The 15,982-nt window shown below is 51.9% G+C and overlaps 1 protein-coding gene across 1 annotated transcript; it reads left to right on the top strand.

Annotated features, from left to right (window-relative positions):
* Nucleotides 1-416: 416 nt before the first annotated feature.
* Nucleotides 417-6,574, top strand: CDC42EP2 (CDC42 effector protein 2). The gene is made up of 2 exons (XM_036119254.2): nucleotides 417-514; nucleotides 5,059-6,574. Exon 2 carries the CDS (start codon nucleotides 5,396-5,398, stop codon nucleotides 6,038-6,040), a length of 645 nt encoding a protein of 214 aa, XP_035975147.1. The 5' UTR covers nucleotides 417-514; nucleotides 5,059-5,395; the 3' UTR covers nucleotides 6,041-6,574.
* Nucleotides 6,575-15,982: the final 9,408 nt, after the last annotated feature.

Genomic DNA, 15,982 nt, shown 5'->3' with positions numbered 1-15,982 from the left:
CTCCAAGGCCTCATTCATTCCCTTAGTGGCCACTGAACACACTCGTGCGGGCGCCTCCCCAGACCCAGCCCTCCAGGGAGGGAACGGGTCCAAGGACGCTCGGTGAATTCTGAAGAACCACAATTCGGTCTTCCGGCTGCCGCCCCCTTGGCCCTTCGAACACCGAGAGTTCTGGTTCCGACAGGCACAGCCGGAGTCCGCAGAGTCCAGCCCGGGCACCCGAAACCGCCCGGCCCGCAGCCGCCCGAGCCTACACTGGACCCCGCGCCCGCGCGGCTGCTGGACCTGGGCGCCGCGCCACGGAAGGGGGAGCACAGGCGAGGCCCCGGGTGGGGCGGGGGTGTGGGCGGGGCCTGCTTGGGGGCTGCCCGGGCATTGGCTCCCCGGGCCAGGGGCGGGGCCTCAGGGGCCACGGACCTCGCTGTGAGTTCAGAGCCGGGATCGCGTCCCAGAGCCGCGCGGTCCAGCTCCCGAGCTTTCGCAACCCGCGGGTCCGCGGCCTGCGCGCCTCAAGGTGAGTTCGGGCCGGGACTCTGCAGCGAGTCCGCGACTCCCGGGGGCCCCCTGAGAGGCCCATCCCCGTGGCGCCCCGGCCCGGCTTGCGCCCCGGCCCCTGTGTCACCCCCGCGCAGTTCCTTTCCCGGGAGCCTCGGGCTCCATGGTGTTTCCCGCCCGCGCCTCGATCCAGGCGGCCACGCCCGCGCCCCCTCCGCCTGCGAGGCGCCCCGCATCCCGAACCCGAACTCGTGGTCCCGCCCTTCACCCTGAGCCCTCGCCTCCGCCCCACACCCGGGACGCGGGAGCGCCCTCCCGCCGCCCAGCGTCCCCGCCCGAGCTGGGGGTCGTATTTTTAGTAGATGGTGAGGTGTCCTCCTATCTTTAGCCGCGGCCTCGAGTGTCCTGAAACGGATCCAGCCTGGGCGCTCGGACAGAGGGCGGGGAGGGGTCGGCGCCGGAACCCGAGCTGGGGCTGAGGAACCGGACCCGCGGGAGCCAGGGGTGGGGGCCTGCTCGTCCGAGCTCTGGCCCTGCGCCCAGCGGACACTCGGACATCGCCCAGGCCGGAAAGCACGGGGGAGGATCCTCCCAAAGCTTGGAGACCCTGGCAAGATCCCCGATCGTCCCTTTTCCCCCCTACTGTCTGGTTGTGAGACCAGAGCACCCCAAGAGAAGAAGATCCCTCAGACGATCCGCATCTGATACGCGAACGTGCCACTCCTTGGGGGGCGCCTGCCTGGACGGAGTCCGAAGCGCGCTCCAGACCCCGATGCGCGCCGGGACTCCTCCGAGATGCGGGGCGGCAGAGCGCGCGCGCGCCACCTAGCGGTCATCGAGCCGTGCGCCGCCCCGCACAGGGACCCCGGGAGACTCCCCGCCGCCGGCGAGCGGGACTCTGCGCAGGCTGCCTCCAGGGCAGGCGGGAGAGGGCGGTCGGTTGGAGGATGGAGGCTTTCGTTTTTGGTCTTGTTCGGAGCAGTGTCCCCGATAACCAAAATGCTTGAGGAAGCCCCTACAGCTATTTGCTGAGTGAATGACAGGGCTGACAGGGACCCCCTAACCCTGTCTGTCGTACATCTCTCATTTGCACTGTGGCAGTAGGGTCTTCCAGTAGCCCTCTGGTGACGGCTTTGTCAGCCCATTTTATAGATGGGGAAGGTAAGGGCCAGAAAGGAGAGGTGTCTTGCCCAAGTTCACAGTGAGTCCCAGATGGAGATGGATTCAAGGTCCGGCTCCTGATTTCAAGGTCAGGGGTGGCTCTTTGAACACCGTTGGTGGGGAGTGGCCTAGTACTCCTAGCGACAGAAGGGGCTGTGCCTCCCGGAAGTCATTCTCTCTGAAGGAGGCCCAGGGCTCCTGTCCAGGGCAAGCTCCCATCTGCTCCTCCCACTTCTGGGGGAAGCCACCCTCAGGCCCCCCATAGCCTTGTCCTGTTGGAGAGCTCATTCTCATATCTCTGGATCCTTGCAAGTTGGGGGAGAGGGGCAGCCAACTGGACTTAAATGGAGGAGGCCTGGGGACCGAGTGGCCCCAGCCTAGCTGGGAGCCTGTTTCTTCCCGCTCCCCAGTTTTCAGAGGTTGGGTGGCCCACTGCATCAGAGCTACAGGAACCTGGCTAGGTACTGGGGCCCACTTTTCCTCTTCCCAGCGGGTGACCTCAGCAACATTAAGGTCTCTGAGGTTCAGCTTTTGCCTCTGTAAAAGGCGGTGGTGACGCCCACCGTGCTCTGCCTGGGAGCTTTAAAATGGGAACCGTGCAAGGGCAGCTGGAGCCTGGGGTCTCATGCTTGCCAAATCTGAATGCTTGGGGCTTGATGAGTGCAATTCCCAGCTCTCCCCTGGGTGGCTGACGCTGGCCCAACCCTTCCCCCCAGCCCCAGTTCTCCCCACATCTGGAACTGGGTGGGTACATCTGGCTCAGAGTTAGACAGCTGTCAGGGACGCCCAGTTTGTTGTGGAAACACTCAGGCTGTCTTGGCGCCCTGTGTGATGGGGCGGGGGATTACAAATCCCACCAGTCTGCCCCACTCTTCATGAGTGGAAAGGAAGGAAAAGCTGCCCCGGGACTGCTTGCCTACCAAGGAGACAGGTAGGATGTGTGTTGGCATGCCCCCAGGTCTGACATGGTGGTCACAGGTAAAGGTCTGTTCTGTGAGTGAGGGATGGGATCCCAGGACCTCGCAGCGCCCACTGCCTCCCCCACCCTGCGCACAGCTCCTTCCAGGCTTAGCTGGAATCCCGCCACCGGATAGTCATTCCTTTGTTTCCTGTTAAACTGCAGGTGCTCAGGGAGGGGCAAGATGTCCGGTCTCTGTGGCCATGTGTGACTGACCTGGGGTGTCCGGTCCTGGGTGGGGTTTCCTGAGTGAGGGCCTGGGCTGGGAGTTGGGACTCTGCCTCTCTTGCATCCCCCTTCCTTCTTCCTGCTCCCTCCTGCCAGCCCCTCATTCTCTCCTCACCCTGCCCAGGATGGAGAATGGGGCCTAGGACCCGCCAGGGCTCCCAGCTGTGGCTGGCTCCGCCCCTCCTGGCCAATTTCCTACCTGCTCAGCCCCTGGCGGCCTGGGGAGGGGGCAGTGGGGGAGGGGTGCTCATCTGGTTACCCTCTGGATGACCTTGGACACATTTCTTTTCTTTGCCTTTTGTGCTCAGATTCTACATCTGGGCTCCCTCGTAGCCACGTTTAAGGCTAGTCCCCCACCGTGGGAACGCCAAGGAGGGCCTGCATCGCTTCCTTTTTCTCTTAAACCAGTATGACACCCCGCCAGAGTGCACTTATTTTTTCCACATTAAAAATAGCTTTATTTTTTCTGATTACATAAATAATATGTGCACCTAAGTAACACATGCTTATTATTAAGATTTTGAGCTTATAAAAGTATGAAGAAGAAAGGCAAAGCCATCTGAAATCTGCTATCTTGAGAGAACCATCACCAACATTTTGGCAACCATCCTTTTCACAGTTACATATATCATTTTATAGTAACAGTACCAAATATTATAGGTAATTTTTATCGAGGACACCTTTCCATGTCACTGACCCCACACCCCTTCCCTGACCCCCACCCCACACCCCTTCCCTGACCCCCACCCCAGTCTACATAGCCCATATGACAACCCAGTGCTGGCCTTCCAGATTCTTCTCTCTTTTTATGTAAGATTATATCTATGCGGACCTGTGTCTATAGGTACACATACATGCATGTATATATGGGGAAGGGGCAGAGGGGAGGGGAGTTGGTCACTGCTGTCAGAAATGGAATTTTTTTTTTAAGATTTTATTTATTTTTTTTATTTTTTTAAATTTTTTTTTAAGATTTTATTTATTTATTTGAGAGAGAGAGAATGAGAGAGAGCGAGTACATGAGGGGGGGAGGGTCAGAGGGAGAAGCAGACTCCCTGCTGAGCAGGGAGCCCGATGCGGGACTCGATCCAGGGACTCCAGGATCATGACCTGAGCCGAAGGCAGTTGCTTAACCAACTGAGCCACCCAGGCGCCCCAAGATTTTATTTATTTTAGAGAGAGAGAGAGCTCTCGAGTGGGGCAGAGGTAGAGGGAGAGAATCTCAAACAGACTCACCGCTGAGCGTGGAGCTCAACGCAGAGCTCGATCTCACGACCCTGAGATAGTGACCTGAGCCAAACCAAGAGTCAGACGCTTAACCGACTGAGCCACCCAGGTGCCCCAGAAATGGAATCTTCCAGACGACGCTTTTGCATTTTGCTTCTCTCCCTCGGCAATGCCTTGTGCAAATCCCTCCAAAATGTGTTCTGACTGCAATGTTTAAATGAGGATGAGAGGAGGGTGGTTGCAATGATTAAATGAGATGTGTTTGCAAGGAACTCAGCAAAATGCCAGGCACAGAGCAGAGCCCCCCAAAATATTTGTACCCTCCACTCCATCTAACCCTCAGGTGCTGGGAGGGGTGGAGGGACAGTAACTATGTCAGACTCGGTCCGGGAGCTAGGAACTGCTAACCCGGAGGAAAAAGGGGGAACTCCGACGTGACCCCACTTCCAGGTGGGACGAGATTGCGCCGATCAGAAGGTGTCTACATTCGGCCCTGTTGGCTGAACACCTGCCGCGTGTCCAGGCCTGGCACAGAGAGGTGGGCGAGACAGAGGTTACGAGATCTCTCTCCTTGGTCAACTAGGGGATTGAGACAAGTCTGTGAGACCCCCCCCCAACAAACCAGACACTTGTTATGTCTGGGGGCACAGTTGATGTGCAGTAGGGGCTGAGCACCCAGACAACAGCGAAGAGCAAAGCCGGAGACCCAGGGCAGGAGACCAGAGCCAGGACTTGGGATATGACTCCGGGCCCGTCACCCAGGGTCGCGGGCCTCAGCTTCCCCACTGGTCAGGAGGGGGGCTCGGCGCTAGTTATCCGGGCTCCAAGGGGCAGTGAGTCTGTAAGCGAACAGGCACTTCTTCCAACATGGTTTCCATGGGAGAGGGGCCCCACCTGGGCTCCCGGGGCCGACGCAGGGCCCCCCAAAATGGCGCGGATGTCTCTGCCTTGTGTCCTTCTGTCCCTGACTTATACCTTTGGTGTTGCAGCTCCTCAGCCCCCGGGAGACACTCGCGAGGACAAGACCCGAGAGCATTGCCACCTGCGAGACCTCCACCTTGCGGCTGCTAATTTTCCAGAGCATTTCCAACTCTTTCGGGAGAAAGCGATTTTCGTTGTCTCAGCCCTCTGACTTCATTGATCATTACTCTTTCTTTTTCTCATCCCTTGGGCCAACGTCGGTCACACCCCACGCGGCAGTCTTCGCCCTTCGGCGAGGTTTTGGTGTCTCTGGCCAGGGCGGTGAGAAGAGGTAGCAGGAGGCCGCGGTCCCCGCGGGTGCACCGTCCCGAGCGCCGGCAGCCAGGCCTGGGCGCTGAGGTCACAATGTCCACCAAGGTGCCCATCTACCTGAAGCGCGGCAGCCGCAAGGGCAAGAAGGAGAAGCTGCGGGACCTGCTGTCGTCGGACATGATCAGCCCGCCGCTGGGGGACTTCCGACACACCATCCATATCGGCAGTGGTGGGGGCAGCGACATGTTCGGCGACATCTCCTTCCTGCAGGGCAAGTTTCACCTCCTGCCAGGGACGGCGGTCGAGGGACCTGAGGAGGATGGCGCCTTCGACCTGCCCTTCCAGTTCACCCGCACCGCCACGCTGTGCGGGCGGGAGCTCCCCGAAGGGCCGTCCCCTCTGCTCAAGAATGCCATCTCCCTCCCTGTCATCGGTGGGCCCCAGGCCCTCACCCTGCCCACAGCCCAGGCCCCACCCAAACCCCCTCGCCTGCACCTGGAGACCCCACAGCCTTCCCCACAGCCTTCCCCGAAGGAGGCAGGGAGTGTGGACATCTGGAGAATTCCAGAGGCTGGCTCTGCCCACAACGGGCTGACCCCCGAGTCAGGGGCCGAGGAGCCCTTCCTGTCCCATGCCAGCTCCCTGCTCTCCCTGCACGTGGACCTGGGGCCTTCCATCCTGGACGACGTCCTCCAGATCATGGACCAGGACCTGGGCCACATGCAGATCCCCACGTAGGAGCAAGGCTGGCCAGGCCGGGTGCTCAGGATCAAGCGATTGCTGGGAGGCAGAGGGGCGATGCAGCCCTGGCCTAGAAGTCAGGATTCCCGAGGTCCCACTGTGTGGTCGCTGGCCAGTGATTTCTTTCTTTGAGCCTTTGTTTCCCTCCTTCCCAGCCCCTCCCTAGGGGCAGAGTGTGCCTCATTGCTTTCCCCTAAAACACACTAAGGACACCTGCAGAAGTCAGCCCAAAGTGCCCTGAGCATCTCGGGCCACCTGGACCCCCGCCACCAACTGCTCCTCCTTCCCTCACATCCCTTGGCTGAAGGCTTTGCCAAGATGGACTCCTCTTTCCACCTGCCTTCTGCCTCATCCCCGTGGGATGCCCTGATTGGGGGCGGGGGGGGGTGGGGAGGCACAGCACAGCCAGGTAGACCTTTGGCTCTGTGTCCTGGACTGAGAACATGGCATTGATGACCGAATGTCCCTCGGCCCCATCCCCCTCACATGACCAGGAGATTCTGGTCGCAATAAAACTTGCTGCTGCTGGTGGTTGTGCTCCCTGCACCCTTGACCTAGGTTCCCTCCGGAAGACAGACCGGTCTCTGCAAACTGGGCTGACCTGGGGGCGGGGGGACCCCACTCCCAGAAGGTTTCGTGCCCTTTGAAAGCTTCTATCTGGGAGTAGGAACCAACCAAATGCCAACTGGAGATATTGGTGTTTACAAGAGGTGGCTGAGCACTGGTGTAAGCCAGGCGCCGTGCCCAGGCTGCGGGGGTCTACTGGGGGAGACCCAAGAATGAAAGAATAACCCCTAGTGCAAGGGACCAGCAGCTTCTCCAGCTTCAGAGGACTAAGGGAGCACGCAGGAGGGAGGGCCGGGCCTGGGGCCGGGAGGGGTCCGACGGTGCTCGTCAGCGCTATTTAATGAGCATCTACAGGGCACTCAAGCGCATTCCAGGTGCTGGGGATACCAGACAGACGCAATCCCTGCTCTCCTGTAGCTTAGATTCTAGTGGGAAAAGGATATTGAATTTGTAAGCAAGTAAGAGGATTTCCTACCATGTTGAACAACTATGAAGAAAACAAGATCGCGAATGCCTGGGGCAGAGGTGCAGCTGGTGTCAGGGCCCATTAAGATGGTCAGATGTGATTCTGAGCCAAACCTGAAGGCCAAGATATGCTTGTGCATAAGCAAAGGCACTGAGGCACCGGAGTGAATGACAGAGGAGCCGCCAAGTGGTGAAAAAAGCATAGATCTCTGGGTCTGACATAGTCTGTGTGAGACTCAGTTTTTCCATCTCTAAAATGGGTCGACTACCTACCTTGCAGGGTTGTGGGAAAAAATAGGGACAAGGTTTATGAACTGCCACATGGAAGGTACTCAAAAGTGGCTATGGACACAAAGGACTCGGGGCTCGGGAGAGGCAGGACTGTGAAAACAGGTTGGAGTCAGCTGGGAACAGCTTTGCTTACAAGGCTGAGCAGAGGCAATGGGGAGCTGCAGAAGGATTTTAAGCAGGAGAGACACGTGGTCAGATCCAGGTTTTAGGAGGGTCACCACCCGGGCCAAGGGACGATGGACTGAAGGTCAGAGAGGAAGAAGCCATTGCAGGATGAGGAGGCCTGGACGGGGCAGGGACAGTGGGGACAGAGGAGGGGAGAGTGCCAAGGTGGGGCTTGTGTCCGACTGGTACAGACCACGCGGGTGGCTGGGGACAAGTTCAAGCCTCGGTTGTTCCCTTCTTCCATTCTCCGCTGGTTCTTCTCCATCCTCCTGACCCTGCGGATCCCAGACTCCCAGCCTGCCCCCAGCCTCTCCTGCCTCCGTTCCCTGTGTCAGATTTCAGAGTGGGGGCTGAATTTGATCCCGAGGCATTTTGCTTGGCCACAGAGCTACGTGTGTGTGTTAAAATATATACAATATGAGACTGACCATTTTAACCATGTTTAAGTGTATGATTTAGTGGCATTAAATACATTCATGTTATTCTGCAACCATCACCACCATCCATTCCAGAACTTTCTTCATCTTCCCAAAGTGAAACTCCATACCCATGAAACACTAACTCCCCACTCTCCCTTCCCCCAGCCCCTGGCAACCACCATCTACTTCCTGTCTCTACGAACATGACTACTCTTGGGACCCGATGTAAGTGGAGTCACACAGTATTTGTCCTTTGGTGATCGGCTTATTTCGTTTAGCCTGACATCTTCAAGGTTCATCCATGTGTTGAAATTTCCTTCTTTTAAAGGCTGAATAATATGTCATTGTCTGTCTATCCCACATTTTGTGTATCCATACATCCATCAATGGACACCCGGTTGCTTCTACCTCTGGGCTATCGTGAACAATGCTGCTATGAACATGGGTGCACAAATACCTGAATCCTTGCTTTCCATTCTTCTGGGTATATACGCACAAGTGGAATTGCTGGATCATACTATGTCATTCTATATTTGATTTCTTGAGGAACCACCATCTTATTTTCCATAGAAGCTGCATCATGTTACATCCCCGCTAAACTTTGTCTTTTTAGTCGGAAGATTTTGCCATCATTAGAGATTAGGGGTTTCACTATCAGTAGTGGGATTTTACCCAGATCTGTGAGACCCTGAAGCCTATGCTCGACTGCAACCCTCTCCCCCAGCACGGGTTCCACCCCAGACCCTGGTAAAGTGTGAAGGCAAAGGGCAAGGAGCGGAAGAGCCCAGCTCCTTGCCTGCAGGCTCCCTCTCTGTGCTTGAAAGGCTTGTACCTTATGCCTTGGAAAGGGAAGACAAGAAAAAAAAGCAAACCTTCCTTAGAGCTTTGCCCAGCTGGAAGGCCGCCCCTCACCCCAGACCTGAGCTGAGGTCACAGAAGCCATGCCTGTCTTGGGTCCGTTGGAACTGCTCCCCACGCACCCTGCATCAGGCACCCGCCCAAGGGCCCTGAAAAACCACTCAGGGCTACTGTGTCAGGCTGGAAAAAGGGAACTAGGCAGGGCACCTGAAGCGTCAGATTAACTAAACTAGGAATACTTGCTTGCACCAAAGTAGCCATGGGTGAAGAGAAGGATCTTTCCTCTTCAGCTTGTATAATGCGGCTCAGGCACCGTGCCCTCCAAACACCACCCACAAAAAGGAGTTCCCCAAAATAGAAGAAGTTGTTGGGCACCCAGTGTCCCCACCGTCCACTGTTTGAGATGCCCAACATCCACACATTACTTCCTATAAACGTGAGGTAATATAAGCCTCCCTAGTATAATGCATCTACTCCTCTTTCTGTCAAAAATATATTCACTCTTCTTCCAAAGGGAGACAACTCAAAATCTTGTTCATGATCACACCCACTTGCAAGGCCAGGATTCTCAGATGTTCATTCCTCCCTCCTGCAGTTTTTTTTTTTTTACCAACCCATCTCAATGTTTTGCAAACTATGAACTATGCTGTAAAGTTAATTACCACCAATACACCCTATTTGCAAGAGTGGAAAGAAGGAGAGAAGAATGGGAGAATTAAAATATGTAAGAATATACTTGACACAGCAAGAAGAGAAATATATGTAAAAGCGACAGACTTTTTCTACAAAATGTAGCTGGCATGAATAACTTCCCCTCCTTCACTATCCAGTTCATATTCCCCTTGCCTTCAAAGATTTTCTTTTACTTTTTTTTTAAGGATTTTATTTTTTTAATGTAATCTCTACCCCCAGCGTGGGGATTGAACCCATGACCCCGAGATAAAGAGTTTCACGCTCTACTCACTGGACCAGCCAGGGGCCCCTTCCCTTTGCCTTCAGCCTGCATCTTGGTGGTTCAGGGTTTTTTACCAGGGCCACATCGTCCCAGACCTCTATTTTTAAAGAATCTGAGTCCTCGGTGGATCTCCCTGTATAGAGTTGACTTTTTCCCCAAAGGTTTTATTTTGAAACATTTCAATCCTACAGAAATACTGAAAGACAAGTACAATATACATCCATATACCTTCATCCAGATTTGTCCATTTTTACCATTTTGCCTCATTTGCTTTATCTCTTTGCCCATAAAAATTATTATCCTGACCTTTTGAAAATAAGTTGCAGACATTGTAACACTTCATCCCAAATACTCTAGCATTTACTTCCATGAAGTCTTTATTTAGCTCAATTCAGTCTTATTTGGCTTCTTCAATCTATGGATTCACATCTTTCAGGGGTGCCTGGGTGCTTCAGTCGGTTACACGTCTGCCTTCAGCTCCGGTCATGGTCCCACAGTCCTGGGATGGAGGCTCTCAACGGGCTCCCTGGTCAGCGGGGAGTCTGCTTCGCCTTCTCTCTCTGCTCCTCCCCCCTGCTTGTGCTCTCACTCTCTCTCTTTCTCAAATGAATAAAATCTTAAAACAAACACCTCTTGGGGTGCCTGGTTGGCTCAGTTGTTAAGCGTCTGCCTTCCGCTCAGGTCATGATCCCCGGGTCCTGGGATCGAGCCCCGTGTCGGGCTCCCTGCTCCACAGGAGGCCTGCTTCTCCCTCTCCCACTCCCCCTGCCTGTGTTCCTACTCTCGCTGTGTCTCTCTCTGTCAAATAAATAAATAAAATCTTTAACAAACAAACAAACAAACACCCCTTTTAGCATTTTTGGAAAATTATCATTTTCTCTTTAAACATTGCCTCTGCTCCTTTCTCTCTCCTTACCCTCTGACACTCCAATTAAATGTATATTAGGGGGAGCCTGGCTGGCTCATTCAGTTAAGCATCTGACTTTTGGTCTCAGCTCGGGTCTTGTTCTCAAGGGTCGTGAGTTCAAGCTCTCGTTGGGCTCCACACTGGGCATGGAGCTGACTTCATAAAAACATCTTTTTTTAAATGTATGTTAGATCTCTCTATATATCTATGTTTCTGCTCACTTCTGTATTTTCTGTTCTTTTGTCTTTCTATGAAGTATTAAGGACAATTTCTGCCTATCCAGCTTCTAGTTTCTATGTTCTCTCTTCAGCTATGAGTAATCTGCTTAAAGGATTCATTGTGTTCTTAATTTTGATTATCGTATTGTTCAGTTTGAGAAGTTCTATGTTGTTCTTTTAAAATTCTGTTGTGGCACTTCTTAATAAGTACTTGTCCCCTGCAGATGTGGGTTGTTTTTTTATTAAGATTTTATTTATTTATTTATTTGACAGAGCAAGAGAGCACAAGCAGTGGGAGCAGCAGAGGGAGAGGGAGAAGCAGGCTCCCCGCTGAGCAGGGAGCCCAATGTGGGGCTCGATCCCAGGACCCTGGGATCATGACCTGAGCCGAAGGCAGACGCTTAACCGACTGAGCTACCCAGGTGTCCCCCCAACAAATGTTTTTATACTGGTTTTTTACTCCTTTAAACACAATAAGCAATGTTATTTTATGGTCAGTATCAGATAATTCCAATATGTTAAATCTTTGTGTGGGTCAATTTATGTTTTATATATATATATATATATATTTTTTTTTTTTTAAGATTTTATTTATTTATTTGACAGAGAGAGACACAGTGAGAGAGGGAACACAAGCAGGGGGAGCGGGAGAGGGAGAAGCAGGCTTCCCGCAGAGCAGGGAGCCCGATGCGGGGCTCGATCCCAGGACCCTGGGATCATGACCTGAGCCGAAGGCAGTCGCTTAAAGACTGAGCCACCCAGGCGCCTGTTTTATATTTTTTGTATTGATTCTTGTGCAAGGTTTCTTTTTACTCTGCGTGCCTGATTATCTTTGACCATGGGTTGGATGTCATATCTGAAAAAAATATTTTTAGAAATAATTTGGGGACTAGGATGACAGTACATTCCTTCATAAAACCCATTACTCAATACCAAATATTCTTGCTTCTGCCAGGTGACCCGGAGCAGTATAAGGATGGGTCTACTTTAATCCAAGTTCAAGGCTTAAGCTTCCCTGAACCACCCAGATATGATTCTGGGCTACAAGTCCATACAATTTAGGATCCCATCTTAAAGTGTGTGTGTGTGTCCATGGTGGGGTGTCCATCCTCCTACCTTGGGCAGGCTTTGGATTTTGATTTTTAACCCTCCCCACCAAAAACCACGAAACAACAGCTCAGTTTCACAGTTATATCTTCCAGATCAGTAAATGTCCCCAGGACAAAAATTGCTTCGAATTCTGGACTTACCTCTTTGGGTTTTAGCTTCCTAAATATTGGTTCAGTTATTCTTCACTATGTCATTATCTTTTCAGTGCTTTTAAGATTTTTTTTTCATTTCCTCTGTTTTTTAGTTTGTTCAGTTGGTAAGATTGGAATTAAATACCTAACTAGGAGCTTGCCTCCCATTAACTACCCGAAATTAATATTAGGGAGATCCCCTGGGTTTCATTTCTGTTTCTCCCTGCCCCTGCTGGGTAATAGCAATCCTATTTTACAACAATAACCTTGACAATTACAATCACCCCAGGGTACCTGGGTGACTCAGTTAAGTGTTTGCCTTCAGCTCAGGTTATGATCTCAGGGACCTGGAATCCAGTCCCACATCAGTCTCCTTGCTCAGGGGGAGTCAGCTTCTCCCTCTGCCCCTCCCCTGGCTTGTGCTCGTTCTCTCTCTCTCAAATAAATAAATAAAATCTTTAAAAAAAAAAAAATCAATCACCCCAGCCAGTAGTAAGTAGTACTCCCTTTTTACTTTTTTTTTTTTTAAGATTTTATTTATTTATTCGACAGAGAGAGTGAGAGAGTACAAGCAGGGAGGAGTAGTAGAGGGAGAGAGAGAGAAGCAGGCTTCCCGCTGAGCAGGGAGCCTGACGCGGGGCTCGATCCCAGGACCCTGAGATATGACCTGAGCCGAAGGCAGACACTTAACCATCTGAGCCACCCAGGCGCCCCTACTTTTTTTTTTTTTTAAAGATTTTATTTATTTATTTGAGAGAGAGAGTGAGAGAGAATGAGCACGAGAGGGGGGAGCGGGAGGGGGGGAGCGGGAGAGGGGGGAGCGGGAGAGGGGGGAGCGGGAGAGGCGGGAGCGGGAGAGGGAGAAGCAGACTCCTTGCTGAGCAGGGAGCCCGATGCGGGACTCGATCCCGGGACTCCAGGATCATGACCTGAGCCGAAGGCAGTCGCTTAACCAACTGAGCCACCCAGGCGCCCGTTTTTTACTTTTTTGCCAAGTGGCAAGCGGAACAAAAAAAATGGCCCATTGGTAATCTTAGCTCCTAATTTAGAGAAATCATTATTGTGCCCCCTGGTGGAAGCATTCCTCCCTTGGATCAGGCCGAACCCAGAGGCCCAGGAATAGGAAACATTTTGCAAGAGTCATTCGTTGAGATTGCGAAAGGCTGCACCCCACTTCCACTCCTTGGTTCCTTCCTGTAAGAGAAACACTATATACTGGTCACCGGTTCAGAGCATCCGTTGTTCAGTGATGCAGCATTTCTCAAAAGAATCCGAAAAGAACTGAAAGGCATTGATTCTGGGCCCATAAACTACCTTTCCAATTATACAGAACTAGCCTGTGTATTATTTCGAATAGTTTTTATTTAAAATTTCTTATTGAAATATATATGCAGCGAAGTGCCCAAATTTTGTGTAGTTCAATAAATTTTCCTAAAGTGAACAAACCTATGTACCCACTACCCAGATGAAGAAAAAGAACATTACTAGCACCTCAGTAGCCACCTCATGCCCCCTCTTGTCACTATCCTCCAAAGATAACTACACTCCGGAGTTTTAGCCCCAGAGATTAGTGTGTCTGTTGGTGTAACTTTATATAAATGGAATCATACAATATGTCGTCTTTTGAAACTGGCTTCTTGTATTCAGTATTACGTTTTTGAGATTCATTCATATTGCTGTAGAACAATAATTTGTTCTTTCCACTTTGTTTAATCCATTCTACTATTATGGGCATTGGAGTTTTTTCCAGTTTGGAACTATTACAACGAATGCTGTGGTGTACATCCTTGCACATGCTTTTGGGTGTATATACCCACAAGTGGAGTTGCTGGATCACAGGAACTCTGTATGTTCAGCTTTAGTGCTAGCATGCTGCCTTAGTCAGCTTGGGCTGCTATAACAAAATATCACAGACTGGGTGGCTTAAACAACAGGCATTTATTTCTCGCCATTCTGGAGGCTGGGATGTCCAGGATCAAGGTGCTAGCAGATTTGGTGGCTGGTGAGAGCCCACTTCCCGGCTTGTAGACATCTGCCTTCTTGCTGTGACATCACATGGCCTTTCCTCAGGGAGAGAGATATCTGTCTTCTTCTTATAAGGGCACTGATCCCATCATGAGGGCCCCACCGTCATATGAGCCATCATCTAAACCTAATCACTGGGGCACCTGAGTGGCTCAGTTGGTTAAGCGACTGCCTTCGGCTCAGGTCATGATCCTGGAGTCCCGGGATCGAGTCCCGCATCGGGCTCCCTGCTCAGCGGGGAGTCTGCTTCTCCCTCTGACCCTCCCCCTTCTCATGCTCTCTGTCTCTCATTCTCTCTCTCTCAAATAAATAAATAAAATCTTTAAAAATATATATATATATTAAACCTAATCACTTCCCAAATACCTCACCTCCAAATACCATCATATTGGGGGTTAGTGCTTCAACATATGAAGCGGGGAGGGGGGGAGCACAAACATTCAGGCCACAACACATATTGTACTTTTATTTTTATTTTTTATTTATTTGACAGAGAGAGAGAGCGCGCGTGCACAAGCGGGGGAGGGTCAGGCAGAGGGAAAGAGAGAAGCAGGCTCCCCGCAGATCAGAGAGTCCGATGTGGGGCTTGATCCTAGGACCCTGAGATCATGACCTAAGCCAAAGGCAGATGTTTAACCAACTGCGGCACCCAGGCGCCCACATATTGTCCTTTGACTCCTGCTTTGGAGTCACCTCTGATACTCTTTGTCCCCACAATCATTTGGTTCCTAGGGGTAAAACAGTGCGCCAGTATTGTTTCTGGGTTTTTCTTCCAAGCTGCTGGTACCTATTCTGCAAGTTTAGTGCAGGGTAGGCAGTGACAAATAGCCCCCAACTCCCACCTGCCACAGTGATGGTAAGATGTCACCTGGTTCTGAACTATTAAAATAGGGGAGGGGGGCAGGAAGAATGTGCATCTTGGACTTGATGGAATAAGGTATATGGCAAAGACCAAAGACCACACCCTGAGGACTGTGACATTTAAAAGTGGAACAAAGGACAGAATCAGCAAAAGAGGCTGAAGGAACTGCCAGTGTGTTCAGAGCACAGCCAGGAAAATGCTCATCTCAGAGACCCTGAAAAGAGCTTGAAAAAGGAGGGAATGTGGGGCACCTGGGTGGTTGGGTGGGTTGAACATTGGACTCTTGATTTTCGCTCACATCATGATCTCAGGGTCATGGGATCCAACCCCCTCCAACCCCTCATTGGGCTCCACGCTCAGCTTGGCCCTCTCCCTCTGCTTCTCCCTCCTCCCCTGTACATGCTCTCTCTCTCTCAAATAAATAAATTAAATCTTAAAAAAAAAGAAAAAGGAGGGAATGGTCAGAGTGTCATGGTGTCTTGGTTAGGACCTGTTTCAATGAACCAGTGGGAACAAAATTGCCATTAAACCGGGCAGAAAGGGACTTGGAAATAAGTCAACAGAGATAGGGAGGGTGAACAGAAACTTTGCTTTGAAAGGGTGGAAAGAAAGGGGGTGATAATTCAAGGCAACCATGGGCTGAAGGAAGAGCTCTGATTTTTTAAGAGGATATTAAGCCATGTTTGTACATGAATTTGCATGATTCCACAGTGAGGGAGAAATGAGTGGTACAAAAGATTCACGGATAGTTGCAGGAGGAAAGTTCTTCAGAGCCTCAGTGGAGGGACAAAAGTAGGAAGCAAGGGAGGTGGAGTGGATATCACTGAGGTTGGTGTCTGGGTTTGGTGGCGGGAAGGGGTGGTAACTTTTGCCAAGGCTCCGATATTCAGGCCAAAGAACTGCCCAGTTCAGGACGTTAATTTTCCTCTCCTTGAATGGGCACACGATTGGGGCCCCAGGTGGATC

The sequence above is a fragment of the Halichoerus grypus genome, chromosome 11 (assembly GCF_964656455.1).
Source record: "Halichoerus grypus chromosome 11, mHalGry1.hap1.1, whole genome shotgun sequence".
NCBI classification, from domain to species: domain Eukaryota; kingdom Metazoa; phylum Chordata; class Mammalia; order Carnivora; family Phocidae; genus Halichoerus; species Halichoerus grypus.
The sequence above is the reverse complement of the archived record's forward strand: the minus strand, read 5'-3'. Positions and strand labels throughout refer to the sequence as shown.

Excerpts from the sequence above, each read along its gene's own strand:
- CDC42EP2 (XM_036119254.2), top strand. The coding sequence starts at position 5,396 with ATGTCCACCAAGGTGCCCATCTACCTGAAGCGCGGCAGCCGCAAGGGC.